Raw genomic sequence first — 27,781 nt, 5'->3', positions numbered from 1 at the left:
TTTCTATCAATCGCTCTCCAGCCTGAATAACTTAAACTTAGTCCCTGAAGGTGCATTTCTTGCCTCTTCAATGCTGGTGAGTTTTGGGCAGCTGTAGAGGTCGAGATCCCCATTGCTCCCCACCTGCAACAGGAGGAGATAAAGGGAGTGGGATGGCACTGAAGGGCAAGACTCCAAGGCAAGGGGCATTGCACCAGCTTGATGCAACCATCCAAGTGCCCCCTCCAAAGTAAGGCGGTTTTCTGACTGCAGCATCCACATCTCTCACTTTGTCATTAAGCTAAATGATCCAAGTAATTAAGAAAATGTTTTCCAGTCCCTTCATCATTGCAGTGACTTCTCCAAACACTCTCCAATTGTTTAACCCTCTTCTAACACCTACACAGAGAGAAGGATACAGCAGCTGTGTGGGCTGGAGATCACAGAAAAGAACAGGACTTTGGGCAGGTTTATAGACCTGCTCATTTATCCCATCCTCTGGAGGTCAGCTGGGAGTGGTCTCAAGATGTCTCCCTCAAACTAAATGATTCCATGAGGCTGGATCTGGTATGGAATGATGTGAATCATTTGAAGGTACTTCAGACAAGACCAATAAGCACGAGTAAATACTTCAAAATTAAAAATAATAATAATAATAACCATGAGAGAAAGGATGTTATAGGTTGACTTAACCACAGCCATTTTGTAATACTGGGGATAATGAAACAGCAGAATGCTTTCTTGAGGGCCATCCCTGAGCCTATACCATGAGCAAGGCACATGGTCATTGGTTGGACACATCCCAAAAAGTTTAATCCTAGGCACAGTGGGATCTAACCCAGGTTTGTCGATGCGTTAGACCCGACAACCCCAGGTGTAAGCCAATGGAGGGGCTGCAGGGATGGCTGTTTGCAGTGGTATGGTGGGAGAACCAGAGTTCTTGATGTCTGGAGGGCTGGGGGACTTGTGAGCAAGAAAACAGCCTGAGGAGCTGGGGGACTGTACTCTTGTTCTCATTACAGACCCTGACAGAGCCGCGTGTCAAGGAAATTGGCATGGAATAGTACTGTGCAAGTCAAGAGCACCTTTCATTTGAGGATTGTAAAGCCCTTTCAAGACATCAGTTCATCAAACCTCACAACATCCCTGTGAGGTAGGCATTACCCCCCCATTTCACAGGCGGGGGGAACTGAGGCACAGAGAGACGCAATGGCTTGGCCAAGGCCTTTGTGCAAGCCAAAAGCACAGGCAGGATGTCTTCCCGCTCTTGTTCCTGGCTTGTGGCTCCTTCCCACTTCAGACAGCAGTGATAGCAGCTCACAAACCACTTCTGGGCTTGTCCCATGAGTGGGGAAAAACGTAACGTATTTGAAGAGCTCCTGAGCCCCTTGAAAGCACCAGCTGTCACCAGCACTGCAGACATTAAACCGTTTCCCAGATGGCTTCTCCTTCCAGGTGCGGCCCCAGGATTGTCACTGTTTGCTCTTGTGCAATCAGGTAAGGGGCCAGGAGGAGCCTGAGAACTTGGATCCTTCACGGATATGTCTCAGCACCAGACGGCACAGTCCAAACTGGCAACTGTTTTTGTCTCATGGCAAATGTCTCTCCGGAGACAATGCCCAGCATTGAACTCTGGTGGCCATGGGTGGTGGGGGGGGATCTCACCATGACTGGAGGAGAAGGAGGAGGTAGCTAGAAGGATATTGGACAGCTTTTGCCGTTGTCAGCATCTTTCATCAGTGTTGGATGTTCAGTTGACCCCAGATCACCCCAACCAGCCCATGTGCAACGTCAATAAGAAATCAAAGCTGGTGGGTGAACTGGCAAAGAAGTGATGGCAAGAGCTGCGGTGGAGTTTCCACCATGGTAACCCCACATTGCAACCCTTAGTTATACCATGGTACCAATTTCCCCTCTCTTCCCCCCACCACTACTGCTTTGTGCTGAGTACTCACTCTGTCTTATAAAAATAGTCCTCTGGTATTAAAAATTACAAAAAAAAAACAACAACAAATAAAATGAGAGGAATAAAAGACCCCTGTCGCCAGCAGCAGTGCAAATCGGGAGAGCCAGCTCAGGAAGGATGGGCTTAAGGTGTCCTTTGGTTTGTCACTTCTTCAAGGGGAAGGAGGTTGATTGGACTTTGATGGCTGGGACTGGCCTAGAGCAAGTAAAAAGAGAAAGGAAACAATTCAACAGAGCGCAGAGAGACCAAGCATCCACCACCTCCATCACAACCATCCTTTCACATCTCAGGAAGGGAAGATCTGCTGCTGTCTGTGAGATCAGAGAGGATCCAAGATTGTCCCGGTCATAGACATCCTCTCTCATTTTTTACAGTCGCAGACTGTATTGCTTTGAGGTGCTGGCCTTAGGCATATCCTCCATACATTGACAGGAGACAAAAGCACATGTTGGCACCAGGCAGTAAGCAGTGGTGACACCTGGGAGCCTACCTGCTGCTGGAGAGATGTCCCCCAAGGGGTTCTCAGTTTCTCAAGAACAACCAAGGCGGTTTGTGCACTACCAGAGATGTCACCAAGCCAGCCTTTGTGAGAAAGACCCCACAGTCTGAGAACTCACGACATTTCTCACTTCAGCCAACCAGGAAGGACATTTCCCTATCTCTTACCACGCTGGTAGTGCCTAGTAATGAATCAGGACTGGGATATGGTACATCCCACTTCCCAGCACATCTGGCCCTGCCAGTCTACACTTCCTGAAGCTGGCATTGGTTCAGAATTGTATGGCTGAAAACAGCAAGGGCAAAAGTGCTTTATCTTGGAGGGAGCCAGGTCTAGCTGCAGAGATGTGCCAAACCTTTCTCTTTTTGGACCAGAGAACAAGCTTATTTTATCTGCTAGGAGAGACAATTTGTAGACATTGAATTACATTGAGAATTTTGGGGCACATTCAGCCTCCTTGTGGTGGCAACCACAAAGGAACACGGACCTAAAATAGTTTAAGAAGATCAAAGCAGTAATTAGACCGTCTGGGGATGAGGGTCAACGTTAGTTCAACGTGGCATCTTCCCTCCATGGCTGGATAAGGCCTTGGCTATCATGAGGGGATACAGAAGTGCCCACTGACCCATTTTCATCGAATTCAGCAGTACAAGTTGAAAGGAGTTCATCTATGAGATTCTGGGAAGGGAGACATTTAAACTCCAGCTTGATGGGTCAAAACCTAGTGCACTAGGTCCCCCATATTCCTGCATTCTGCAACTCACCTTTGAGGTGGCATCGGCCTGTAGGGAGGAAAGATGAAAGAGACCATCATTGTCCATCTCTCCACTGTCCCCCAGCAGCAAACCAGAAGTCCTCACGCTCCAGGAGGCGAAGCCACATGCACCAACCAAAATATGGTTTCCCCTTAATCCATCACGACCCAACAGGACCAAAAACTCAAACCCTGGTCACCATTGACCAACCTTGGCCAAACCCCTCAATGTCCAAGCAGGTGGAGGCATGGCCATAGATTCCAAGCCACTGGGTGCTCTAACACACAGGAAGGCTTTTCTCCTGCACTATGGGCATGGGGTTGATGGTAGGGTCAACATTTTGGTAAATTCTTGGCTTGCAGTTGTTCCCCACATGGCAGGATTTGGGGGATCAACTGATTTCCTTCCTATTTGTTGCTGTTGCCCCTAGAAGCTGGGCACCAAAGCCATTTTCCAGGTTCCCTCAAGCCTGGTGGGCTTCAAGTTGCTCTTCAGCCCCAGCAGCAGGCACAGACCCCCAACACACCAGACATATTGGGGAGGACTATGAGAATCATCGAATCATGGAATCATAGAACAGCTTGGATTGGAAGGGCCCTTAAAGATCATCTAGTTCTGACCCCACCTGCCATGAACAGAGTTACCACAAAATACAGGCCATGCTGTAGATGAGGGAACTAAAAGCAAGCCAAGGCACACTGTATTGAAATTTAGGACGTCCCACAAAAGCATGACCAATGAGACCCTGCTGTGTCTGCCTGCATGGCCCCGGTGTGCTGGGAAGTAACTCAACTCCTCCTTCAACTTACTTGGATGGCCTTGTAGAGTGGCTCATGGCACTTGTACCAAAGGCCTTGAAGTTGGTAGGAGGGACCGTGACCAGCAGGGTCTGTCCATGTGCAGGAGGCTGCTCTTTGGCCAGAAAAGGACATCCAGGCAGTGGCCGACGTGGTGGCTGGTGCTTTGGACCTACCTGGAATCACAGAATGTTTAAGGAGAGACAACGTCCTTAGGGAAGCCTCCAGTGATGTTTTACAACCCCTTTTGTAGAGCTGAGGTCATAGAATCATAGAATACCCCAAGTTGATAGGGACCCACAAGGATCATCACGTCCCAGTCCCTGCTGCATGTTTCAAAGCATACAACTGTACCCAAAGTACCCTAAAATATTCTCAGCATCTACCGAGCTTCAGCACTGCAACAGATTCATCTCTGAGGATGCCATGGCAACTCCCTAACAGTGTCCACTCCAACAGAGCCACAGGCAGCCAAAAATGGGGAACTCTGGCAGGGAAGACCAGCCAGCCAACACAACTCACCACTGGGCTCCTCACAGGGCTGGATGGAAGAGGTTTCTTAGGAGGAGGCAGCTTTGCTTGAGAGACGACCGTTTTGGTGGGCACCAGGGGTGACTTGCCAGCTGGAGGAGGTGGCCTGGCAGGCTTGGGGTCCCTTGGGCGTGGAGGGATGGAGTGAGGAGGTGGACGAAAGGGATGGACAACATTGATGGGTTGGAAGCCGGGTTGGCGAGGGCAGGTTTTGGGGGGGAATGCAGCCCGCGTTGCCTGCAGAGATGAGAAAAGGAAAAACCTAAGTGCATTTTCCTAGGGAGACAGGTTCAAGGTTCTTGGCTTGGGCGATCCCAAGGCCACCAGAGATGCAGCAACCACCAGCAGAAGTGTCTGCCTGCCTGGAGAAACAGTGAGAAGCCATCAGCTTCACTCTGCCATGGGGATGGGGTCAATTCCCTGCAGAGTATCCTAGAAGTCAATGAGACCTTTTGGGGCACACAAAGCTCAAAAGATCCATTTTTAGCAGGAAGGCTAAAAGGACTCACACCATAGACATAAGGAAGAACACGAGCCCCATTGCTAGAGGGAAATGCCACACCACAACATCGTGACCAGGGAGGAAAGCAAACCTGGATGCTGGGATGTTACTTACTTTGTTATCATGGCTGGAGGTGGAAATGTTCCGTAAGGTGAAAGCAGCTTTGGAATGGCCACTGGTTGTTGCCTTCCGACCGAAGGCTGTGTTCCTGCCCAGGATCATAAACATAAATCACAGAGGGCAAAATAAAGCAATCGTCTTTGCAACAGCTGCCTCCCAAAAGGCTGCATATCAGCAAGGTCCTGTCTTTGGGAACAGACAGGGAAATGCCTGGCAGGGCTAGGAGGGCAGGGACAATGAGTCAATCTTGAGTAAAGGCATTTCTGAAATCACTAGGCATATAAAAAGGCACATGTCTGGCTCTGCGTTTTCTTCTCAAATGCTTGTATCTGAGATATGTGTGTGAGCCCGTGCTGGGAAAGGAAATAATGAATACTCAAATTCTGTGTTCATTTAGAGCCCTTCCAGCTCTTGCAGCCTGCTAGGAGCAGATGGCAAGGGAGATCCTTGCTACCAGGCTGCCTTCATCATCACTCTCTAGGGTCACCCTGTCCAACAGATCATTCCTGTCCTCTGCACAGGAGAGTTGAAAGCCTCAGACCGTCCCCAGGAAGAGCTCTTTCCATCTCAAAGCAATCTCAGATCTTATTAAAGCTGGTGCTGTGCTCTATCCCCCACCCATCCTACCAGACTGGCTGCTTCCAATAAAAGGTTTCAGGGTCTAACTGGGCCCCCAAGAGAGAAGAAATGTAGGACATATCACCCACCTGTATGTCTCCCGGCTCCTCCTCCTCGCCTCCTTGATCCATTTATTCAGAAGCGAGTTCTCCCTCCGGTACCAGAAGTAAATGCTCCCCACCAGGGCCGGGAGGAAGAGCAGGAAGATGAGCAGAATTGTTACCAAGATGGCTTCATGATCTGTCAGGGAAAGCACAAAGATTAACGCGGGGCCAGAAGAATCATCAGCCTCTGGGTTTGCTTTGGTAGGGGCCAAATCCAGAGCATGGCTCCGCTCGGTCTTAAGGACACGGCGTAGCAGGCATGGCGATGACGGGTTGATAGTTGGACTGGATGATCTTAGTGGCCTTTTCCAATCTCAAGGATTCCATCTCCACCCCACTGCTCCAGCCTGCACTCACTGTCATGCTGCACGGGTCCGCTGTCCACGCTGCCCCCCAAGCCCGGCTTCTCGCAGTATGGAGGAGCCCAACCTGCATTGCAGTGGCAGTTCTTGTTGCTGTTGCAAACCTGTGGGGAGAGAAAGAGGGCTGGAGACCAACAGGAATAGATGAAAATGAAGATCCATAGGACAGGGCAGAAATCAGGTGCCAACGGCAGGAATCTGGGCAGGAGGAGCTTCACCCTGCTACCATTCACCCCTTGGACATTACTTGGATCATGCCAACTTTGCCCTCAAATCTGTGATTGCAATGTACAGACATATTTTCCTGCTGGCAGTACTTTTCCTGCTCCTTGTTGTATAAACCCTGCAGAGAGGTATCTCATAACTTCAGTTTTACACTTAGTGCTTTGTGCTAAGCCAGAATTTCATTAAACATCTTCCCCTTGGGGTATGTCCCCCCAGTTCACAGCATTGCTGAAGCAGAGAATCCAAACCAGGAGCCTTAACTAGGCTGAATGTTGACTGTTTTACCTATTACCCTTTTTCATAACCAAGCAGCATTTTGTGTGTTGCTTCTTTACCTGACAAAGCCAATGGTCTAAGCAGTCCTCATCTGCAGGCGTCGCATTTTTGCAGCCTTTAAGCTTTGGACAAGAGTGGCTTTTTTCTATTTGCTGAACAATTTCCTTGCATTTTTTGCAGTCCCAGTTGAGTTTTTGATCATTGCTTTGTTCTCAGAGGGAACAGACACCTGCTCCGAGCTCTGAACGCTTTCCAGTTCAAACCATACCCCGATCCAAATTTTGCAGATGGACATTACAGCAAGAATGATTTTCTCCCTCTCACTTGGACGCAGATAAGCAAAGACCTCAGCTCGGTCTCACCCACAGCTGACCTCCAAGTGAAGAGTTATGAAAAGCAGATGCCCGCTGTGTCGCAAAGCTCATTCCAATGGGAGATGACTTGGTGTTGCATAAGGATCTGAGCTGCTGTAGGTCTCAGATGGAAACTCACCCCATGGCCGTTGCACTGGGAAACGCACTTCTCCAGCTCAAAAAGGGAGGCATTCTGGCACCGGCGGTCTTTGCAAACCTGAGAGGAAGGGAAGGGGAGGGAAGGGAAGGGAAGGGAAGGGAAGGGAAGGGAAGGGAAGGGAAGGGAAGGGAAGGGAAGGGAAGGGAAGGGAAGGGAAGGGAAGGGAAGGGAAGGGAAGGGAAGGGAAGGGAAGGGAAGGGAAGGGAAGGGAAGGGAAGGGAAGGGAAGGGAAGGGAAGGGAAGGGAAGGGAAGGGAAGGGAAGGGAAGGGAAGGGAAGGGAAGGGAAGGGAAGGGAAGGGAAGGGAAGGGAAGGGAAGGGAAGGGAAGGGAAGGGAAGGGAAGGGAAGGGAAGGGAAGGGAAGGGAAGGGAAGAGATGGAGCACACTGATGTTTTGGCTTCACAGACAGGAGTCTTCTGGGAAGACACTGAACGCACACAGTGCAAGCTGGTTGTCTCACTGTCCCAAGTGAATCTATTTCACTCCAGCTTGCAGCACAGCCCAGGGATCTCCAACAATTCCCAATCCCATGCGGCTCAGTAGAGACACACTCCACCAATGCCACCTCCCTCCCGCCCTGACGGCCCACCTGGCAGCTGCTGGAGAAGGCATATTCCATCCAGTCCTAAAAGCTGGGCACCAGCCAAAAAAAGCCAATGCTGGATTTCAAAAACAGCCATCCTTTCTCATAAAAATGTCAACATTTTGGCCTTCCATCGCAGACTGGGGTGGATATTTCACAAGGAAAATGCCAAACAGTGAAGGTTGTATCTCTCCAGCCAGCTCTGTCTGGCATGCATCCCTGCTATCATGCTGTCTACCAGGCTTCTGCCCATTCTAAGCTTCACTGACCCCGTGTAAAGTACTTAGAGATGCAGGTGCTGTAAAAGAAACTTGTGCTCAGTTAGCAGCACATTTTGTATCTATCCAAATAGGTATTTTGATTCCTAACAGTTTTCCCACTGGAAATTAGTTAGTCATAGGAGGAAGAACCCATTCATCAAGTCCTAGGGGATGGATCTCTTGCTGGTATTGCTTGACTTTTCATTAAATGGGAAAATTAACACAGAGACCAAAGAGAAGAGGACTTGATGGCCTACACATAAACATCTGGTGATGTGTGGCCAGAGATCAGGCTGGACAGGGTTCTGAGCACCTGATGGAGCTGTGGGTGTTCCTGTTCATTGCAGGGGAGTTGGACCAGATGAACTCTGAAGGCCCCTTCCAACTCAAACTGTTCTATGAGTTGTGATATCACAGCTGACATATCATCAGGGCAATGCCTGTAAATGTGGAGGAAACCACGGGTGGGGGGCCAGTCATCACATAGAGAATTGTCATTGTCCACAGTGGAGCTGGGACACGAAGCTTGGTTGGCTCCCTAAGACAACCCCAACCCTAAGAAAAGGCACTCACCATTCCATCTCCACATTTTGTCCCCGTCATCACCAGCCCAGGGTCAGAGAGGTCTTCTTCATCATCCTTGGCAGTGTACATGTAGGTGCCCCGGCACTTCACCTCCCGTCCATTGAAGCGGATGGTCGTGTCAATGGAGACTGTGTTGGTCCCCTGGGGCTTCTTGGCTGAGCTCTGGCACTGGATCTTGCCACACATGGCATCTCTAGGAGCAGGGCAGAGCCAAGATGAAGGCAGGTGAAGACTGACTCATCCTTGCTGCCTCATCCTGCTGCCCGCTAGCTCACCCCTCTGAATTTATGGCCATTGGAGGCTATGATAGAAGAGGCTCAGAAAGGCTTAGATCAACTATGGAGAGCACAAAATGATGCTGAAGTGAACAGGCAGGGGGTCCCCTCTAAGATCACTGACTAACTGGGAATACTGTAGAGCACACATTCCCTAAACGGGCTCTCCTGTAGATGCTTGATTTTCCCTTTGGGCTGGGCAGTGACACAGCGACCTCACAGTAATGGTGGAACTAAGCCTGGGAAGGACCTGATGGCTTCCTCTGGCCCAAAACAGTGATGTTGAAGGTGGGAAACAGCCTGCCAGCCCCACTGTTGGGTAGTGGGACCTACAGGTGATGGAGTACCTGCACATATCAGTGCCTCACCCACCTCTTGTCACACTTCACGTAGCGGCCTTGGCTGTCTTTGCCACAGTTTCCATAGGTGTTGCCAGCCATGTTCACATCCTGGAAACAGGCAGCTGGGGCAGGCCAGGCTCCTGATGGGGGAAAAAAAGTCCTTCATAATCAGCAGGATGGGGAAAGCAGGGAGAAACACCAGCACTGCATTTAATGGATGGATGCTCATGGGGAAAACACCTTGGAGAAGGCTCTAAGGTGGATGTTGGGTCAAGGACAAGACAAGAAGGATAAAAGTCCCTTTGCTCTGGGAAGATGTTGGCTGTGGGAGAAGGTTTCCTCCCCTTTATGCCCGCTGCAGCACTTCTGGCCCTGGGATTGGCAGTGTGCTGTGTGAATGCAGATATGGAGCTGCACTCTATCAGGATGGAAGCTATGGGATAGGAGCAAGATGTTGGTATGGGGAGCACAGTGTGCAAAGGGGTGAGGTGCAGCCCAATGCAGCACAGGGGCCATACAAGCTGCATGTAATGTATGGGCTACCTGCACTATGGGGACCATATGCAATGGGGTGATGGTTGGACTTGGTGATTGTAGAGGTCTTCTCCACCTTAATGATTCTATGATGAGCTATGCACAATGCAGGACCAGGCAACAGGCTGTGCAACAGCAGCATGCTCTGCCCTCCACACCCCAGCCCCACAGACACTAATCCAACCCTGGATGCAAACACAAACACTTTCCATTCGTTACACCCTACCCCTGTGGGCAGGGGGCCTAAGGACTCCACTGAGACACAAAACAGAGACCCAGCAAGGCTCCTGCTCCAGTAAGGGGCCACAAGGATGCCTGTGGGATAGGACTGAGGCTCACCTGGTCCCCAAAGCTGGACACACTGTTGGTGGTGGGTCATGCACATGCCATTGTTGCAATATGCCTCACCATAGGCACAGGATGAGCCATCCAGCAGGTACACGTTGGCTGGGCAGTAGGGTGAGGCACCCGTACAGTATTCAGGGAGGTCACAGGATCCTGCTGCTTCCCTGCAGATGGTCCCAGCCACCTTCAGCTGTCACAGGAGAAGAGAGAAGCATCAGCACTCAAAAGCAGCAAATGGGATCGGCTCAGATGGATGCGACCTTCTGGCACAGCATGGGGCATAAAGTATCTATAATGTCCCCTCTGGGACTGTAAGGGGCTTTGATGTATAAAGCCAGATTTTGGGACTGGACCCCAGCCAAAAAGCAGAGGCTCCCTGTAAGACACAGTTTTTATGCATATCTTATGTGTATTTCTGCATAACCCTCATCATTTGGCACCAGGAGGGCTGAACCTGGGGACATGCAGAGTGTGAGTCTCATGGGGACCAAGTCTCAGTGCTTGGACCAAGGTGGGCATTGGGTGGAGGGCGGAGGGAGGATTACCCTGCAGTTCTGGCAGCAGTCACCATGGGCACATTGGGCCCCCATCTTCAGCGTGCAGTTGTGTGCATTGCAGCATGGGTTGGTGCACTCCTGTATGCAGAGAAGACGACGATGTAGAGTTCTAGACAGCAACAATGCTCAATGAGTCCATCCCTTCCCCCTTCCCACCACTGCTCCCATAGAATCATAGAGTGCCTCGGGTCGGAAGAGACCTTAAAGCCCATCCAGTTCCCACCATCTGATTGCCCAAAGCCCCATCCAACTTGGTCTTCAACACCACCAGGGATGAGCATCCACTAGAGCAACGGTCACCCTGTTCCACAGCCTCACCGCCCTCTCAGTCTCTTCTCCACCCATCACATCACTGCCTTTGGGATGGCATCCCAAACCCACTCCCTTTGCAAAGACCCCTCTCCATGCTGCAACCTCCAGCAGAGCTGAGATACAAACCAACCCCTCCAGCACCGTACCTCCACCTCCCCACAGTCACAGTCCTCTCCATCTTCCAGAAAGCCATTGCCACATTTCCGTCCCACTACCAGGTCTTTGGTGTCGGGCAGGTTGAAGAGACACATGCCACCTCCCTTCTGGAAGTAGCTCTCCAGCTGCCTCTTGCTGCAGGAGCTGAAGACACGTGGGAAGGGGTGTCTGTATGGGAGACAGACGGGGAAGGGTTGGAACCAGGGCATGTGGGGCCAGGAGAAGGTGGAAAACCACAGTCAGAGCTGGGAAATAAGGACAAGCAGCAAACACCGTCATCCTGTTGCATCCACACCACCATCTCCCACCCCAACCTGCATTGGTAACCCAGACACTAAACCAGGGGACACCATGCTGAACCCAAATATTTTGGGAGACAGGTTGGGTGAGCGGAGCTGCTCAGTGCCCCCTCCAGAGCACCACATCTCCAGATGCCTCCTGGAGGTTGGAGACTCAATGGTCTGCATCAGGTCTCCACGTGGACAGCCTCTATCTGCCTGTTATTACTCAATGGAGGATGGGAAATACCCCTTTGGGTCTATTTCAATACTTTGGAGGCTGAGACAGACAAAAACCTTTCAAAAATTTAAAGCAAGAGAAAGAAAAAGGAATGAAAATGAATTGTTCACAAGGCCTGAGAGGCAAAAGTGAGAAATTAGTGCACGTATGGTCATTTCTTGAGCGGGCCAAGTGTCCTTTCCCATAAGGGGCTTGGCAGAACCTGGTGATTTCCTACAGCAGCTCTGAGAGTCACAGAATGATTTGAGCTGGAAGAGACCTTTAAAGGCCATCTAGTCTAAATCCCATGCAATGAAACGGACACATCTACAGAACAGTTCTGCAATTTTGCATAAGTTTCTAGTGCTTTGTGGATGGTGCACTGAGAAGGAGGAAGCAGAGCACAGGATATATGCATAGGAGATACGCTCTGCTCATTTCAGGGCTGTTTTCATTTCCTCATATTGCTGACAAACAGTTCTTTGCATATCAGCATATCTCATTTCTGACATGAAGCAAGGATTTTGGGGGAACTTTGGGGTAAATCTCTTGGGCTACAGGAAAAAACCTTTAAGTCCACGTAAGTTAAGCAAGTAAACACATCCATAAGCTGGTACATGAACACACAAACAGGGACAGAGTGCAGACAGTCAAAAAACGACCTTCCTGCCCACGTGGGGAAAAACATTTTAAGCAGAAAACCGCAGGAAGAAATGTGGCAGGAAGACGCGGTCAGCCTGGAGAGCTCTGCATGTGAGCTGCAGAGGGCAGGAAAACAAATGTCTGACATGTTCCTGCTGTGGGGCATCCTGTCCCCATCCCCATCCCCATCCCCACCACTCACCCGGTGGCCGCTGCCATGACACAGCCGCCTTGTTCTGGGGTGGCCTCCACGCAGCAGCCTTGGCTGTCGTGGCTCATGCCAAAGTTGTGGCCAATCTCGTGGGCCATGGTGGCTGCTGCTCCGATGGGATGCTCCGAGTGGTCCTGCCAAGGAGTAGGGGCTGCGTCAGCTCTAGGCAAGAAAAAGGGGTGGCCCCCACATCGGTGTCCCCTGTGTCCCACGTGAATGGGGTCTATGGGAGAGCTTGGATTTTGTTTCCTAAAAGCCCACCACGGGACCTCTGGGAAGATCTTTTATTAGAGCAAACCACCAAAAACAAGGGACATTGAAAGGCACGTCCCAAAAAAACAGGAATCTGTTTGCCTCAGCCAGCCCAAGGACTTCAGGATCACCATCACCCCATCAGGAGAGGGAAAAAGACCATCTGGGGTGGAGATGGCCCTGCCAAACCAGAGGGCATGGGCAGATGGTACTTAAGATAAAGGACAGAAGCCATGCAGGATACCCCAACACTCCTGCTGGGAGCGTACACAGCACACAAAACCTTTAAACCTTCCCTTTTTCACCTTTCCTAGGGCTTGGCCAGCATCCGAGAGGGCCACCAGCATCACTGGTTGATCCTAGGACCAAACCCAGGTGGCTGGTTCTCCAGGCCCATGAACAATCCCATTAGGATTGGGTGACAACAAGGTCCTCAGCCTAGGGGGGGTTGGCAATGGGGACCCCCGTGCTTCCCTTACCACGCTGACCCCTCCGGAGTTGTCTGCACTGCACATCCCCTCCAGTGGAGCCATGCCAATGGTCGTCCCCCGGAACGTCTTCCCGCTGCTCACCAGAAAGAACAGAAGGGTAATTAGTGAACCCAACCAGATTAGTTATCAGTATGGAGACCCGGTGCCCTGCCCCACCATCCCCAAGGTGCTCACGTCAGCAGCTGCGCGTTGTCGTGCTTCTTGCGAGCCCTCAGAGCCTTCTTCCACTGCAGGAAGGCCCAGAGCGTGGTGTTGGCATCGCTGGTGACAGTGCACTGGTCCCGCTCCGTCCACACCTCCAGGCCAATCAGGGCCACCTTGATGTTCAGCGACCTGTAGAACTTCAGGGAGGAGACAGGGATCAACATCTGCTGCAGATCTACCATCCCCAACCGTGATGTTCCAGCCGCTGGGTCTCCATGCTTTCCTTCTGGTTGGTTGACTCAGGGATACGCCTGTCCTACATCCACCAGCACGCATGAGCTCTACCACCAACACTGTCAGGGTGGCACAATCCCATCCACCAAGTGACAGCGCTGTGTGTACTTAGGCTTGGAGAACCACAACACTGCACTCACGTCAGTGCCAGCTTTGATCCTGGCCTCTGAGAGTCCCCCACGACTGGTGGTTGGGAATGCATTTCCCATCCTGTACTCTCAACCACTACCTAAACTCCTAGTTCCAGTGACATGGGGACAGTCCCCTCGGTCCCCCTCAGTCCCCTTGAACTCAGGCACTTCTGACACACTGGGAGTGACAGAGATGGTGACAAGGGACCGGCATTACCTTGTCCACATAGTTGGCAATCTCCACAATTCGCTGCTTAGTGAGGCCCAAGTTGAGGTTCTGGTTCCTGAACTGCAAAGAGAAGGGGATGGGAAAGGTCAGCAGAGCAAGAGCAGAGATGGATACAGAGCAGGATCCTGGCTTTTCTGCCAGAGGAGATTCCTGCCCCTGCAACACTCACCAGCGTGTGGTCAGCAACGATGAAGAGCTCCATGTACTTCATGGTCCTCCAGGCATCTCTCTTCACCTGCAAGACAGACAGCAAGGCTTGGAGGAGTGAAGAAGCCCAAAGTGCATCATACATTCCTATATCTGCCCAGAAAGGATGTCCAAGAGGGGAAACTGAGGCACAAAGAGGCATGGACAATTTGCATGGCAATATCATGTCCCATACTGTCTGTCAAAGTCCCAGCCCACACATACAAGGGCTTCCCTTTGAGGTCTCCTGCCTAAAATCAAACCATGTGAGCTGCCCACCCAAGACACCCCACCCCTAGAGGTGTTCAAGGCCAGGTTGGATGGGGCCCTGGGCAAGCTGGTCTGTTATTAAATGGAGAGGCTGGTGGCCCTGCCTGTGGCAGGGAGGTTAGAGATTCATGATCCTTGAGGTCCCTTCTAACCCCTGGCCATTCTGTGATTCTGTGACACCAGACAAGGATGCAGAGAGCCCCACTCCCAGCCTCCTGCCCCACCATGAGCAAAGGACCCAGAGCTGGCCGTACCCGGTGGTCCACCAGCTGGAAGAGCCGCGCGATGTCACCAATGGTGTTCCCAAAGTCACCGCCGTGGGCACAGGTGCCACCAGGGATGTGCAGGTGTTCTGCTCGATGGATGAGGTGGTGGTTTGGCTCGGGTGTCCCCACAGGGTGAAGGTAGTAGGTATCGTTGCTGTTCACCACAATCAAGCCCCTGGTGATGGAGAACAGATCGAAATAGCTCCTGCAGCTCCTTCACTGCTCACGCAACCCCTGCCGAGATCCCATGATTTCCACACCTCAGCTTGGGTACCCAGGTGGGCAGAAAGAAGAGATGGATGAATGCAGGTCCATGAGCTCATACATCCCTCGCATTAAAACCTCAGGCAGTGCATCCATCATTTCCCTTCAGAACCCCCAGATTCTCCCACACTCTCCATACCGCATTCCTGAGCAGGTGCTGAGGACGACCCAGGAGCTGCGGTAGCCCTGAACATGCCCATGGTAGTGGCAGTGGTCCTGGGAGAAAGACACAGAAACCCTGGTTAGAAACAGCCACGTAGAGCCAGCCAGCTATAAATCCCAATTTCTTGTCCCAAAAAAGCCATCCACTTCATGCTTCCCAGCAAGCAGCACCCATCTGGACCAGGGAAAAGGAGGGATGGAGCCGGGATGCTGCCAGCTCTGGAGGTTCAGCCTGGGGCAGGATTCCATGTGCCACGTGGGTGACAAATCAGGGATAGGGAATTGGCACGGAGAAGGGACAGAGATACTCAGGGTTCATCCTTTTGGGGGCACCTCAAAACCACTGTCCCCCTTCTTCTGAGATGAGTGATGTGCCCACCGTGTGGTTGGGGGTCACCGTCACGGGCTGCCCATCTGTGGTGTAGTGCGTCTCAGTATAGCCTGGTGCCAGCAGCCTGCAGAGAGAGCAGAGCAGTGAGGAACCCAACGGTGTTCCAGGGATGTGCTGACCCTTTGGGGACCTGTGGTGAGTGGGGACACAGTGGCACAGGGGGTCCAAAGAGGCAGGAAGTGCCTCTGCTGCTTAGCCCTAGGAGATGTGAATGGAGAATCAGGGTTGAATAGCTCATCAGGGTTGGGGTCACTATCAGGGATGGAGTGATGGCTTCTCCACAAGGACCAAGCCCACCCATAGGTCCTCAGCACTGATAAGTCTCCCTTTGCCCCCACCCCAGTGAAACAACAGCCTCCAAACCCACCATCAAGCCAAAACCCCAAAGGGGAATCATCAGCTTGAAGAAAATGGAGTCAGTCCCATCTTTGGGGTCCAGACTCAGAGCATGGCAGGTTTGGGGTCTCCAGCCCCACTAGCTCTATCCATCCACTTCAACCCATGGCACAATGAGCGCGATGCTCTTGATGCAACACCACACCAACATCATACCAGCATGTCCCAAAAGAGCAGAGCTGGTCAGAGAATCATAAAAAAAAGTAGGAAAACACCTTTAATATCAACTCTGATAATCCATCCCTGCCATGCCCACGTCCCTCAGTGCCACTCCTCCACAGTTCCTGAACACCTCCAAGGACGGTGACGCCGCCACCTCTTTGGGCAGCCAGTTCCAATGCATTACAGCTCTTCTGAGAATAAATTTTTCCTAATAGCTGATGGTGAGAACTCTCAGACTGCTTTTAGCAAAGCCTGTCCCCACAGCTGCTGGCCGTCTCTCACCCAAGCCTGCAGTGACACAGCCCTGTGCTGACAAATTGCTTCCTGCCGCCGGGCAAGAAGAGCCAAAGCTCAGCCCACATCCCATATGCCTGTGCACAAGAGGGAAAGCAGCAGAGATGTGTCCTCCCCAGACTCTGGGATGATGGGCACTGAGCACACCAGGGGCTCGGCCAGCTGCAGGGCTGGGCTCACCCCTGCTGACCCTCTGGTTTTGTTCTACAGAAGGAAACGCTGCCAGCAGACAGCCCAGAACAGTGCTGGGCTTCCCCGCCTCTTGGTTTCTATTTTGTGATTAGTTTGATTCCAAAAATATTGCTGTGGGGACAGTCCTGGCATCCAAATCCACATCCCTGTGAGCAGACGCCTGGCACCAGTAACTCCAGTACAGCAGAGGATCGTGATGAGAGCTCAGATTGGGTCTTGGAAGGGGTGCAACAGGAATGGGGTCAAGGATGGGGTTGGCTGAGATGTGAAAACCTCCAAGCAGTGCCTGGGGGCTGAGGGAGGTGGGAGATTTGAGCTTATCTCCAGTTTGGGATGCTGCAAGTTCCACCATGATGGCAACCCGCTCCCATGAGAGCAAGGAGATGGGGCTCTTCCTCCTTCACAAGGGAAGATCTTGTTGGAAGAGACCATGAGGAATGGTTCAGAGGACAACCACCTCTCCCAGCATCACAGGAGAGAAGATTTGGGGTATGGCACAGCCTGGGAGCTGAGGTAGCCCTGTTAGCTGGCACAAGACAGCAGCTCCAACAGCCATGGCTGCATTGGTCCTCCCAGCAGATGCAAGTGCTAGGCCAATCTTGGGAGCCATATGAATGGATTTTAGTGCCATAGATGCTCTTGGGTACACTGGATGGCCTTGGGTGCTATTGATGCTATCGAGTACCTCAGACTGTCTTGGGCACCATGCATGGTCACCCTCAGAGCAATTCAATATACCCAATTCAACACTTCCCTGCAAACCCAACACCATGTCCAGCTGATGAGGTCTTAGCCCTCTCAATGTCTTCCAGAAGGAGAAATAGGGTTGTTAGAAGAAATGAAATAGGAATCAGGCTAGGCTTTGCATATTAGCATGCAATCCACACAGCTGGAAGAAAGCAGAAGCAAAACTGGACCTGTAAGGATGGGCTTCCTGCATGACACCATATTCTGCTTGACCACAAGGCCACCCAGCACCAGGAGAAACCCAAAAACACAACAGAACAAACACCACAAGGTCTCCAAGGGTCATCTTGAGGTTGTTTGATCCACCAAGACTGGACCAACAGGAGAGCAACACAGGTTTCCAAATGTCCTCCACGCCACCCAGATGCCACCAAAGACCCTGCAGCACCAACCCTAGAGCAGGGCTGCAGGATTTCTCCATCCCTCACCCACACTGTCCTGCACCATGGCACTGCCCAGCCCCTTTCTTGTATGATGCAGGCACGAGCCATGGAAAATATCATTTCAGCCCTAACACAGCATCCTGCAGCAGTACCCCTTCCCCAACCAGTCCCAACACTTACTGGTTCCTCTCCAGCACCAGAATGAGCTCTCTACCCTCTGCCATCACAGCCACTTCTGCCCGCGCCGGCGCTGGCACCTGCAGAAGAAAGCAAAGGAGGAATGGGGTTAGGAGAGACAGACCCAAGATGTTTTTCTCTGTGTTATTGTAGGACCTACATGAGGGGAGCAAAAGAGGAGGGCATGAGGAGGCGCCCAGTGCTGGGACAGGGCTGGTTGGCATCTCTGTGCCACTGCCATGGGAATAAATAGCAACCATCCGGGCAGCGGCACCGATAAAAATACCCAGGGACAGCGGGAGGAAGCGATTGACTCAGCTTCCCCAGGATGCTGGTGGCTTTACTCAATCCCTCACTTTGGAGGGAGCCTAATGGGAGCTGGTTTCCTCACCGTGCGCACGCATCCACGCCGACATAATTGGTTTGTGCACAACGGGATGTGACACAACCCAGAAGTGAGACCTCGTGCTCGTGTCCCCTTCCTGGCTCCAGTGCTGGGGACATGAAAAATGTCTCTGGTGTCACCTGGAAGTGCTTGTTGTCTCTGCGCCCCACTATGGGTTGGATCCCTTTGAGGCTGGGATGTCACCACGATGGCACAGTAATGGCAGGAGGTGTCATGCATAAAAAGGCAGGGCTGGGACACAGGTAGGAGGCAGCACCAATATTTCCCCATAGGATGGGAACTGGAGATATCCCTTAAGACCATCCAAACCAGCCCACGTGGGGTGAGATTCCTCGTACCAGGATGCAACCGCACAACTTTGGGCTGCCGCTCCAGCCCCAAGCTGCAGGAGCCCAGCAGAACCAAGGGAACCCTTCCCACCTTTATCTCCTCCCTCTGGATCCAATCCCCCACCCAGTCCTTCCCCATCCATGACTTGCTGCTGACCTCCCCTCCTGCCCGACCATGGCTGTGGTGGGATGGGGCCGGTGGCTGCCATGCTGCTGAGGTTTTCCCAGCTGGGAAGATAAATGGGAGAGGAAGGAGCCGTCCCAGCAGCTCTCCGGCCTCACTGCTCCAAACATCACGCGTTTCTCACCAGGAATGCGAAGGGGTGGGGGTGATTTTCCCATAAAGGGCTGAACCACGGCCCAAATCCTCCCTCCTGGCCCTACGGTGGGACGTCGGTCTTCACGCACCCCAGCAGCCCCAGGGACGTTCTTAGGGACAGCATCACCGTGAAGCATTTCAGGTTGTGGGGCACGTGGGGTTTGTGGTGGCAGGCTCATTTTCTTTTGGGCAGGAGCTCCCCTAACTGAGCTGCTCACATTGCCCAAAGGGGGATGTTTTGGGATAGGATGGGGTAAGGATGGGGAGATGCTGGCCCCACGGCGCCATGAGGACGCAGTGATGGAGTGCTGACGGCTGATCCCCCCCCCCCTCCCAGATGCCATCTTCCCAGCTCCAAAAAAGGAGCCCAGAGGCAGCACTTTAAAAAAATAACAAACCAACAAAAGCAGAGAGAAAAAGCAAAGCTGAGGTCCCCGCCAGCCCCAGCATGGCCGAGGCACAGCCACAACAAGGGGCCCTGTGCCACGTGGGAGGAGGAGGAGGAGGAGGAAACCAGGGCCGAAGGCTCCTCTCCTCCAGGGATGGTGGGAACGGGCTGTATTTTTAGAACATGATCTTATACAAACATCGCTCTCTGGCCAAACATGGTCTGCTCATTTTTCTTGCAATTTCCCTGCTTTTCCCCCGCCTCCCTGTATTTCCAGGCTGTTTCTCCCACCCCTGAGCCCTCTCCTCCTCCTCCCCAGGCCCTGGTTTGAATTCCCCAGCAATTACTCCCTGCCTCGACTTTGGGGCCTTCGTGGCAAAATGCTTGTCCCCAAGCTGCTGCCTTAAAGGGATACGTGTTTCAGGGCAGCACTCATACTTGCAGCCCCCGTGCTACCACTGAAGGCTGGAGAATAGCTCACTACCAACAGGGTCAGCACTCAGACCCTGCAAGGGGCTGTCCCTCCCTGTGCCTCAGTTTCCCCCACAGGGATGGGGAAGCAGCAGGGAGAGGGGAATTATCCCGGATGGACCCCTGCAGAAATAAACAGCAGTACATAAGGAAAATGTGGGAAAGGACAAAGAGTGCAACACTCGTGCTGGGCAGAAGTCAAATAACTCAGCTGTTAGGCCAGGAAAGGTGATGATGTATTATGTGTTAATTAAGCACCAGTAATTTTGTCCTGAGCCTGAGTGATGGGCGGTTGGCTCCCTGAGAGCTGCTAGATGTGGCTGTGTGCGCCAGGAATGGGAATGGATCATTATCAACCATCCCAGTTCTCATCATCATCCCCAGCTCCAGCACCACCCCAAGCTCCAACACCATCTCTGTCTGTCCCTGCCCCAGTCTCCAGCATCACCCCAAGCTCCAACCTTATCCCAATCTCCAGCACCGTCCCCAGTTCCAGCACCTACCCAAACTCCAGCACCATCCCAGTCTCCAACACCGCCCCAAAGCTCCAGCACCATCCTGCCTGACCCAAACACCACCGTCTGTCTCCAGGACCCACAGATCCCCACTGCATGCTGCAGGAGCAGCCAGGCCATGTACTGGTGGCCCCGTTCCAGCACATCCCACAAATCCAGTCCCAGTATGGGCTGTGCTGGGAGAGCAGCTGGGATGAACCCGCCTTGGCGAGGAGCCCACGGGGCAGAGCTTGGCTCCAGTTTTCTCTTTCAATCCACTGATCAGAAAAACCTCAGCAGAGAAGCTGAGGCCAAGAGGGTTGTGTTGTTATTCGATCTTTGTCTCTCCATGGCTTCAAGTCCCACAAGCCCTGACGTCCTGGGTAAGCCCATGCAAGTGTGGATGCAGGGAGGAGGAAGGGAAGATGGATTCCCATCTCACCACGGGGATGTGGACGCTCCACAGAGGATACAGTGATGGGTTTTGCAGCTGAGCTCCCACTCGGAGCATCACAGCAGAGCCAGGTCCTCCCCAGACTCAGGCACAGCTGGAGCTCAGCAGCAGAGTTTGGGTTTCAAGAGTTCCTCATCACCCAAACATGCAGCAGAGCACAGCTCGATGCAGACCAGGATGGAAATCCAAGACCTCCAGGGCAATCCTCTGCCTCCAACCATTCGCTGGAAGGGCATCCTAGGGGCAGTCAGCTCTTGAAGAAGCAGGAGAACCCAGCCCTTGGATAAAGGTTCGGGTTGTTTCAAAGCAAATCCAGCTCAGAAGCTACATGCTGGCTTGGTCTGCCCTGCCACATGTTGCAGAGGGAAAAGGGCTTCCCTGCAGGAAACAGATATTGCAGGAGTGGGTGACAGCACCTGGGCAGGGATCGGGTGATCCCACTCCTCCCTTCCTGCTCCTCCCAGTGCTGGTGATGCTTCCCAAGCACATGGGAACAAGCGACTGCAAAGGGAAAAGAAATCCGTAGCCCAGGCAGCACAACCATCCTGTCAGCCACCAGGTTGATGGGGACAGGATCTCACACCCATTCAGTAACAAGGAAGCTGTTTGCAATCAGGGTCCTCATGACCTCCTCCTGGCCTCTCCCAAATCACTTCCACGTGTGCCGGGAGCCACAGAGCCTGTGGGTGTTCAGCCCTAACAACAGGGTCCTGCATGCCCAGTGCTGTGCAGGGCCACCAAGGCCACCTCATGGAGCCATCACTGGGAAGAGGAGACACCATGGTGTCCTCTAGGTGCTTCCCAGGATGGGAAAGTGGTATGGGCCACCCTGCAGCATCCTGCCTGCTGCTATCATCACACTTAAACCCACTGCTAAGGGCCTGAACCCATTGTTTCACAATGGAAACCCATCATTTTGTGCTGGAACCTATTGCTTCGTGCTGGAACCCACTGATTTGCACTTGAGCCCATTGTTTCATGCTGGAACCCATTGTTTTGCACTTGAACCCATCATTTCATGCCGGAGCCCAACATTTTGTGCTTGAACCCTATTGCTTTGGGCCTGAACTCATTGCTCCATTGCCAGAATCCCATCATTCCATGCCAGAACCCTACATGTCGTGACAGAACCCAACCTTTCAATGCCAGAACCCAATGTTTTGCACCTTCACGAGGCAAACATGGGTTCAACCACACTGGGGTTCATGCACACAGCCCGGCTGCGCTCACAGCTCCAGGCTATCCAGCCCACATCTCAACACAATGCATCCCAGCTTGTGGCCATGGACGCTGCAAGAGGAGCCCCAAATCCTGATGCCATAAAACCCCTCCTCACTCATCTCCTCCTTCCCGTGTCCTGAGGCCATACAGGAGCACACTGCAGACCCCAGAAGCGGCCGTGTGGAGACAAACAGCCTCTCTGTGCAGTGGGAAGGGCAACAGGACAGCCGCACGTGTCACATCCTCACCAAGCCAACGTAACTATTTCCAGCACCTTTGCTTGAAGGGCAGGAGCAGACAGAATAGAATGGATTTATCCCAAAAATAAGCACTTGGTGGTGGTTGAAGGACAAAAAGGCCGGGCTGGAAGGGAGAGGTTATAGAAATGCTTCGGGTCTTGACGTGCAAGCAGAATCCTGCTCGCCCCTGCCCTGTTCCTCGGTTCCTCCAGCAATTCCCCTACAAACCGCCCCTCTGCTGGCTTGCAGCCCCTCCCCACATCCCTGCTGAACAGCAGCTCCTTGTTTCGGGCTGTCTGGGAGCAGAACAGATGCCAGGAAGTGCCAGGTCCTTCCTCACTGCCCCTTCCCAAGCCCCACAGCCGCGGGGATGCACTGAACCCCCACATCCCACTGCAATGTGGGGCAGCAAGCGTATAAATAAACCACTTGCCTCTCAGATACCCTCTAGCCTAAATATAGCCCCAGGGAGGCTTCTCATAGATTGGAAACCAACCCTGCCGTCCTCAGCAGGATAAGATGTGTGAGGCTGGGCACACTGCAGCTATTTTGGCTGCAGGAGAAATGCGATTCCCAGCAGCAGCTGCTGTGCGAGCGGCGCTACCCAGAAAGTGAAAGGCACCAACCAGGAGGTGCCACGTGGAGACATCTCAGGTGGTTTCAAAGCTGCGTCCTCAGACCCCGTCACCATCGTAGATGCCACCAGAGGAAGTCACTTCCCAGCACTGTGTCTTCTACCAAACCTCAAACCTCAGCAGTTTTCCTTCCGTCATCTAGCGGGGGTTGGAGGTGTGGATGGAGGGGACAGTGTGGCAGACAGCAGTGAGCTTTGGGGTGTCCCATCCAGCACATGGCTCTTGGATATCAGGGAGACAGAGCCAGGCAGCAGGCTGAGCCCGGAGCCCATCGGTAGAGCTGCTGTGCTGGGTGGGTGCCAAAGTGCTGGCACATGGAACAGAGAGATGCAGGGCCCTCTCCTTGGGGACCTCCAAAGTCCGCCTGGATGTGTTCCTTCAGCCTGTGCCAGCCTGAGATCCAGCCACCCAGTATTTAATTAATCCACTTTTAAAGCCTCCGATTTCATTTCTGAACTGATGGATGCCACAAATTGGGCACTCCAACACGTGCCCTGCATCCGAGCCCTGGCATCACACAATCCAACCCTACAGTGGGGAGGATAGAAGCCATCTGTGTCCTTACCTCGTCATCCAGGCTGACAGCTCGCCGGCTGCGACCCCCCAGAAGCCAATGTGGTGTCACCCACTCTCCCTGGGACATCGGCCCTGTGGGAGAGAGGAGCTGGTGAGCACCTGGGCTACAGGGAGCTGGGGAGCTCCCGTGGCCTCACGTTGTACCAAAGGAGGGTCAGGTTGGATATTAGGAGACATTTCTCCTCCAAAAGAGCAGTCAGGCACTGGCACAGGCTGCCCAGGTACAGTCAGCATCCATGGAGATATTCCAGAATTGTGCACTGAGAGACAGTGAGCACAGTGGGATGGGTTGGGCTTGGGGAACTTTGAGGTTTTTTCCAACCTGAATGATTCCATGATTCACGAGGTTATGGTGAGCACAGAGAGCTGGGGAGCTCCCACAGCACATCCCAGCAGCATTTCTTCCCCAAAGAAATGGAGCTGGGGGGCTCCTCGGGTTTGCAAGGTTGGCCACCAGCACAAAACCACAGCTCCAAGGAGCATCTCCACTCTCCCAGCCCCAAAAACGTGCCTGCTCCCAAAATCACACACAAAAAAACCCCCCATCTTGGGTTGTATCCAACACATCCCAGCAGAGTCCTGGGGCTCAGCCGGAGCCAGGCAGACTTTCTAAGATTTTCTTCTCATAAACAACGTGGCTGCATTTGACTGCAGCAGAGTGAGTGGCTCCCGATGACTTAAGCCAAGAAAACAACGGAACAAAATGAAATCTGCTGCTGAAGACACCGCTGAGAGGGGATGAGGGCCGGCGCCGGGCCACCTCGCCAAGGGAAATGTTAGTGGAAGCTGGGATCCCATAACCCTCCCCAATAAATGGCAAAGGGAGACGAACGAGGGGGCTGACGGTGTGGTCACTGAATACGTTTGTTTTGGTTCCCCTGCAGTGATGTGAGGGGATCGGGGTGGGGAAAGACGGTGTTACTGAGGCAGAAAAAGAGGGAAAGAAAAGGAGCTGCGGGTGGGAGCAGTCCCAGCACGGAGCCTGGCGATATCGCCCGGTGGCATTTAATCAGCTCTCATTACACACAGCGTTTAATCAGATTCCAGGAATAACTGCAGATAAGGCAGTGGCACACTCCCTTGTCCCCCAAGAAGGGGAAAGGGGCCTCCAAGCACAGCTATAAATATGGGGAAACTGAGGCACGGCCGCACAGCGCATCGAGCTCCGTGCCATTCGCCACCAGCCCAATGCAAAGAAATGGGGAAAAAACCTAACAGCTGTTCTCCCCCTGGGCTGGGAGCAGGGAGCAGGGAGCTCCTGTTTGCCCATAGGTTGTGCTGGGAATGGCAGAGCCCCAGAGAATGAGCAAGGGCCTGAAAATCCAACTCAAACAAACCCGAGCGCAGCGCGGAGGGGGCATTCCCACCCCTTTCTCTTGGTGTTTTTTCTTTTTCCTGGAAAACACACTCACTCCCTGCCCTTTTTGGGAGCGCTGGTTGTTGGGATGGATTCATCCCTGCAGCGCTCAGCATTTCGGATAAGGGATTTATGTGGAGTTTATCTGAATTGCAGGGCTCCCACCGCGCGCTCGGAGCTGCTGGAAGCGCAGCGTCCGGCAAAACACAGAGAACAACAATAACAGAAGTTGTGCCTTCAGCTCCTTGGAGGGGCTGCAGAAGAAAACAGGGTGGAGAGCACAGACCTAAATGGGCTAAACGAGGCTTTCAGCATACAACTGTTTTTGAAAGTGCTGGAAACCTTAGGGGAAAATAACGTATTTCTTCAGTAATTAAAAAAAGGCCAAGTTTTGCCCCAAAACGCAACTGAGCGGCACCAGCTTGGCTCTGTTTTGGGGAGCTGAGATGGCTGTGGGGGCTGAAGGGTCCCTGGTGTGCGGTGAGGGGAAAGAGGGTCCTCATGAGGGTCCCATGGGGGGGCCAGGAGCCATTCCTCCTCCTCTCAGGGTTGGGCGGCCGCTCATAGCTCTCTGCTCCGGATCGGACCATATAGAGGCATCAGCAGCACCCAGCAATCTGTGCAATGCCTGGGAGGATCAGGGGATCCCACAGAAATGTGGGCAGCTTGGGGGACCCCCCCTCACAGCACAGCTGCAGAGCCAACATGAGGAACCGTGCCCCCAACGCAGCCTCAACAGCACCAAAGCAAGCATCACCCCAACGCCATCTGGGGGCCCCCCATCCGCATGCTGGTATCCCCAAACCGAAGGGTAACACTCCCTCCCCACCACCCCCCCCACAAACCATACCCCCTTACCTCGTGTCCCAGCAGCATCCCCGTGCCCGGGGAGCAGCAGCAGCCCCAGCAGCAAGACGCGGTCCCCAAAAATGACAGCGAAACCCCTCTGCTTAGGGGGCACGCGAGGGGCCGACCTCGCCATGCCGCCGATCCCCGCGGCTGTCACAGCCTCCGCTTCCCGCCGCCAGCCCTGCCTTCCCTCTTATGCTCTCGGGTGCCCTCCCCTCCGTCCCGTTTCCCCCCACCAGCCCCATTCACGCTCCCCTCCGTCCCAATGGCCGGAGCCCACTTTTCCCAGGCACCCGGCTGCGTCCTGGGCTGGGCGGTCGCGGGGAGGGGGCTGGTATTGTTCGCCTTTATTTATGGCTGTGTTTCTTGGCTGAGCGTGGCGGACTAATGGAAACCAGACGGGAGGGAAGGCTGCTCCCAAGCTCTTCCCCCCCCCCCCCCCCATCCCTCCCCTCATTCGGCCAGGACGTCCCAGCGGAGCCCCAACAGCAGCCCCTCACCGACCCCATGGAAAAGCAGCAAGGAGGAAGGGGGAAAAGGATTAAAATAACCTCTTTCACCCCCCCCATACATCCGGGGTGAGATAGCACAGAGACCTGCCTGCAATCCTCAGCCTGCTTACGGTCGTTATTAATTATCATTAGTAGCATTCTGTCTTTTACCCAGTGGCTGTAGGGCTTGCTGGGCTGTATGGGGTGGGGGACGGATGCTGCCCACGAGCCCAAACTGCAGGGCTTCCGCTGCTCTGTGATGACCACCTCCATCCTCCCCCCGCTCCCAAAGCACTCAGCCCCCACCAGAGCTCGGGGCAAGGATTCATTAATAGCAACTGAAACCCTAATAATTATATTGATCAAGCCCAATAATCGATGTTTTCCTGATTAATCAAAGCTTTCCTCTTATTTAAAGCTTTCACTCTGTGCGTACTAGGGACAGCTGCAGGCACACATGTCCAATATAAGCTCCATTTGCCCCTTCCTCAGGTGACACCGTGGGAGAGGAGGGGATAGGGAAATTTTCTGGGGTTTCCCATCACAAATGGGGAATCCAACAGCCCAGCAGCACTGTCAGAGCCTCCCGGTGCTCTGATGTGTGTTGAGGTCCTGCAGGGGGACGGCCAGATGGGAACATCTGGATGCTGTGAGGCTGCTTCAGCTCAGCAGCACCTTGGGAGCTTCCCAGACCCTCATACGTGGCATTTTTGGGATGGGGAATTGCTACTGAACAAAGCCTTGCTCTCGCCATAAGCTGTCCCAAGCATCTTTCTGGGCTGAGTTCCATAAAGGGATCCCCAAAGCCTGAAGGTGGTCTCCTACCAAAGCTCCATGGGATGACAGGAAGGACAGCAAGACACTGCAAAAAAAAAACCAACCAACCAAACAACCTAAAATCACACCAAAGAATAAACCTGTGCAAGCATCCCAAGAAGAGGACAGTGCCATCCCATCCAGCTCAGCGAGAGCAGCTGTTAAATCATCCTGGCACACAACCAGATTTTCCAGCACACGACAGGGCTGTGGGCCATCAGAAAGCACCACAACCAACGTCCCAGAGATGTGTCTTTCTAAGAAAAGGGCATCTTGTGGCAGAAAGAAAGGGAAGGGACTTAAGGGAACCTTCTCAAACTGGAATTCTCAGGCTTCCCATAGCAGCCCCGCTCACTTCCCAAAGACACAAAGCACATCCAGAGTGATTCACACGTGAGGCATCTGCCCAAAGAAATGCTGTAACATATAGTCATGGTGAAGTCATATCTGTTAAGTGTTATTCTTTCTCATTCCTCCATTCTTTCAGCAGAAGTCTCCCTTCCCCTTGCCAGCACCAGAACCCACTTGTCCTGCACAAGCCTTAGGATCATAATGGCATGGAGTTACCCAGAGCTGCTCATAAAAAGCCTTTTTGTGCATAGGGACAGGCGTCCTTCCCCCTGCACACAGCACAATCACTCGATATCTCTGCTGACAAAAGCCTACAGAAGCCAGGGCACTGACCAGGACTGCAGCTGGGTCACGCCAGCAGGCAGCTGAGGCTGCAAACAGGGATTTCTGTATCCCAGCCTAAGCCAA

General features: G+C 53.0%; 1 protein-coding gene across 1 annotated transcript; it reads right to left on the bottom strand.

Moving 5' to 3' along the window:
* Nucleotides 1-1,043: 1,043 nt before the first annotated feature.
* ADAM33 (ADAM metallopeptidase domain 33) lies at nucleotides 1,044-26,096 on the bottom strand. The gene is made up of 24 exons (XM_052681834.1): nucleotides 25,725-26,096; nucleotides 23,499-23,581; nucleotides 17,981-18,057; nucleotides 15,615-15,690; nucleotides 15,213-15,289; nucleotides 14,798-14,984; nucleotides 14,257-14,322; nucleotides 14,076-14,147; nucleotides 13,464-13,630; nucleotides 13,278-13,362; nucleotides 12,538-12,680; nucleotides 11,186-11,363; nucleotides 10,716-10,805; nucleotides 10,165-10,360; nucleotides 9,323-9,431; nucleotides 8,664-8,868; nucleotides 7,227-7,304; nucleotides 6,229-6,337; nucleotides 5,857-6,007; nucleotides 5,144-5,237; nucleotides 4,519-4,764; nucleotides 4,009-4,172; nucleotides 3,209-3,226; nucleotides 1,044-2,140 (listed from the first exon to the last, which is right to left on the bottom strand). The coding sequence occupies exons 1-24, from the start codon at nucleotides 25,846-25,848 to the stop codon at nucleotides 2,089-2,091; spliced, it is 2,847 nt and encodes a 948-aa protein (XP_052537794.1). The 5' UTR covers nucleotides 25,849-26,096; the 3' UTR covers nucleotides 1,044-2,088.
* Between the last annotated feature and the right edge of the window lie 1,685 nt (nucleotides 26,097-27,781).

Source organism: Tympanuchus pallidicinctus, unplaced genomic scaffold, assembly GCF_026119805.1.
Source record: "Tympanuchus pallidicinctus isolate F22 unplaced genomic scaffold, pur_lepc_1.0 scaffold2, whole genome shotgun sequence".
Lineage (NCBI taxonomy): Eukaryota > Metazoa > Chordata > Aves > Galliformes > Phasianidae > Tympanuchus > Tympanuchus pallidicinctus.
Note: the sequence above shows the minus strand (reverse complement) of the source record. Positions and strands in the feature narration are given on the sequence as shown.

Excerpts from the sequence above, each read along its gene's own strand:
- ADAM33 (XM_052681834.1), bottom strand. The coding sequence starts at position 25,848 with ATGGCGAGGTCGGCCCCTCGCGTGCCCCCTAAGCAGAGGGGTTTCGCT. Across the intron at positions 11,364-12,537 it reads GTCATGGCAGCGGCCACCGG|ACACCCCTTCCCACGTGTCT; the intron begins GTGAGTGGTGGG and ends TCTCCCATACAG. Across the intron at positions 6,338-7,226 it reads CCCAGTGCAACGGCCATGGG|GTTTGCAACAGCAACAAGAA; the intron begins GTGAGTTTCCAT and ends CTCTCCCCACAG.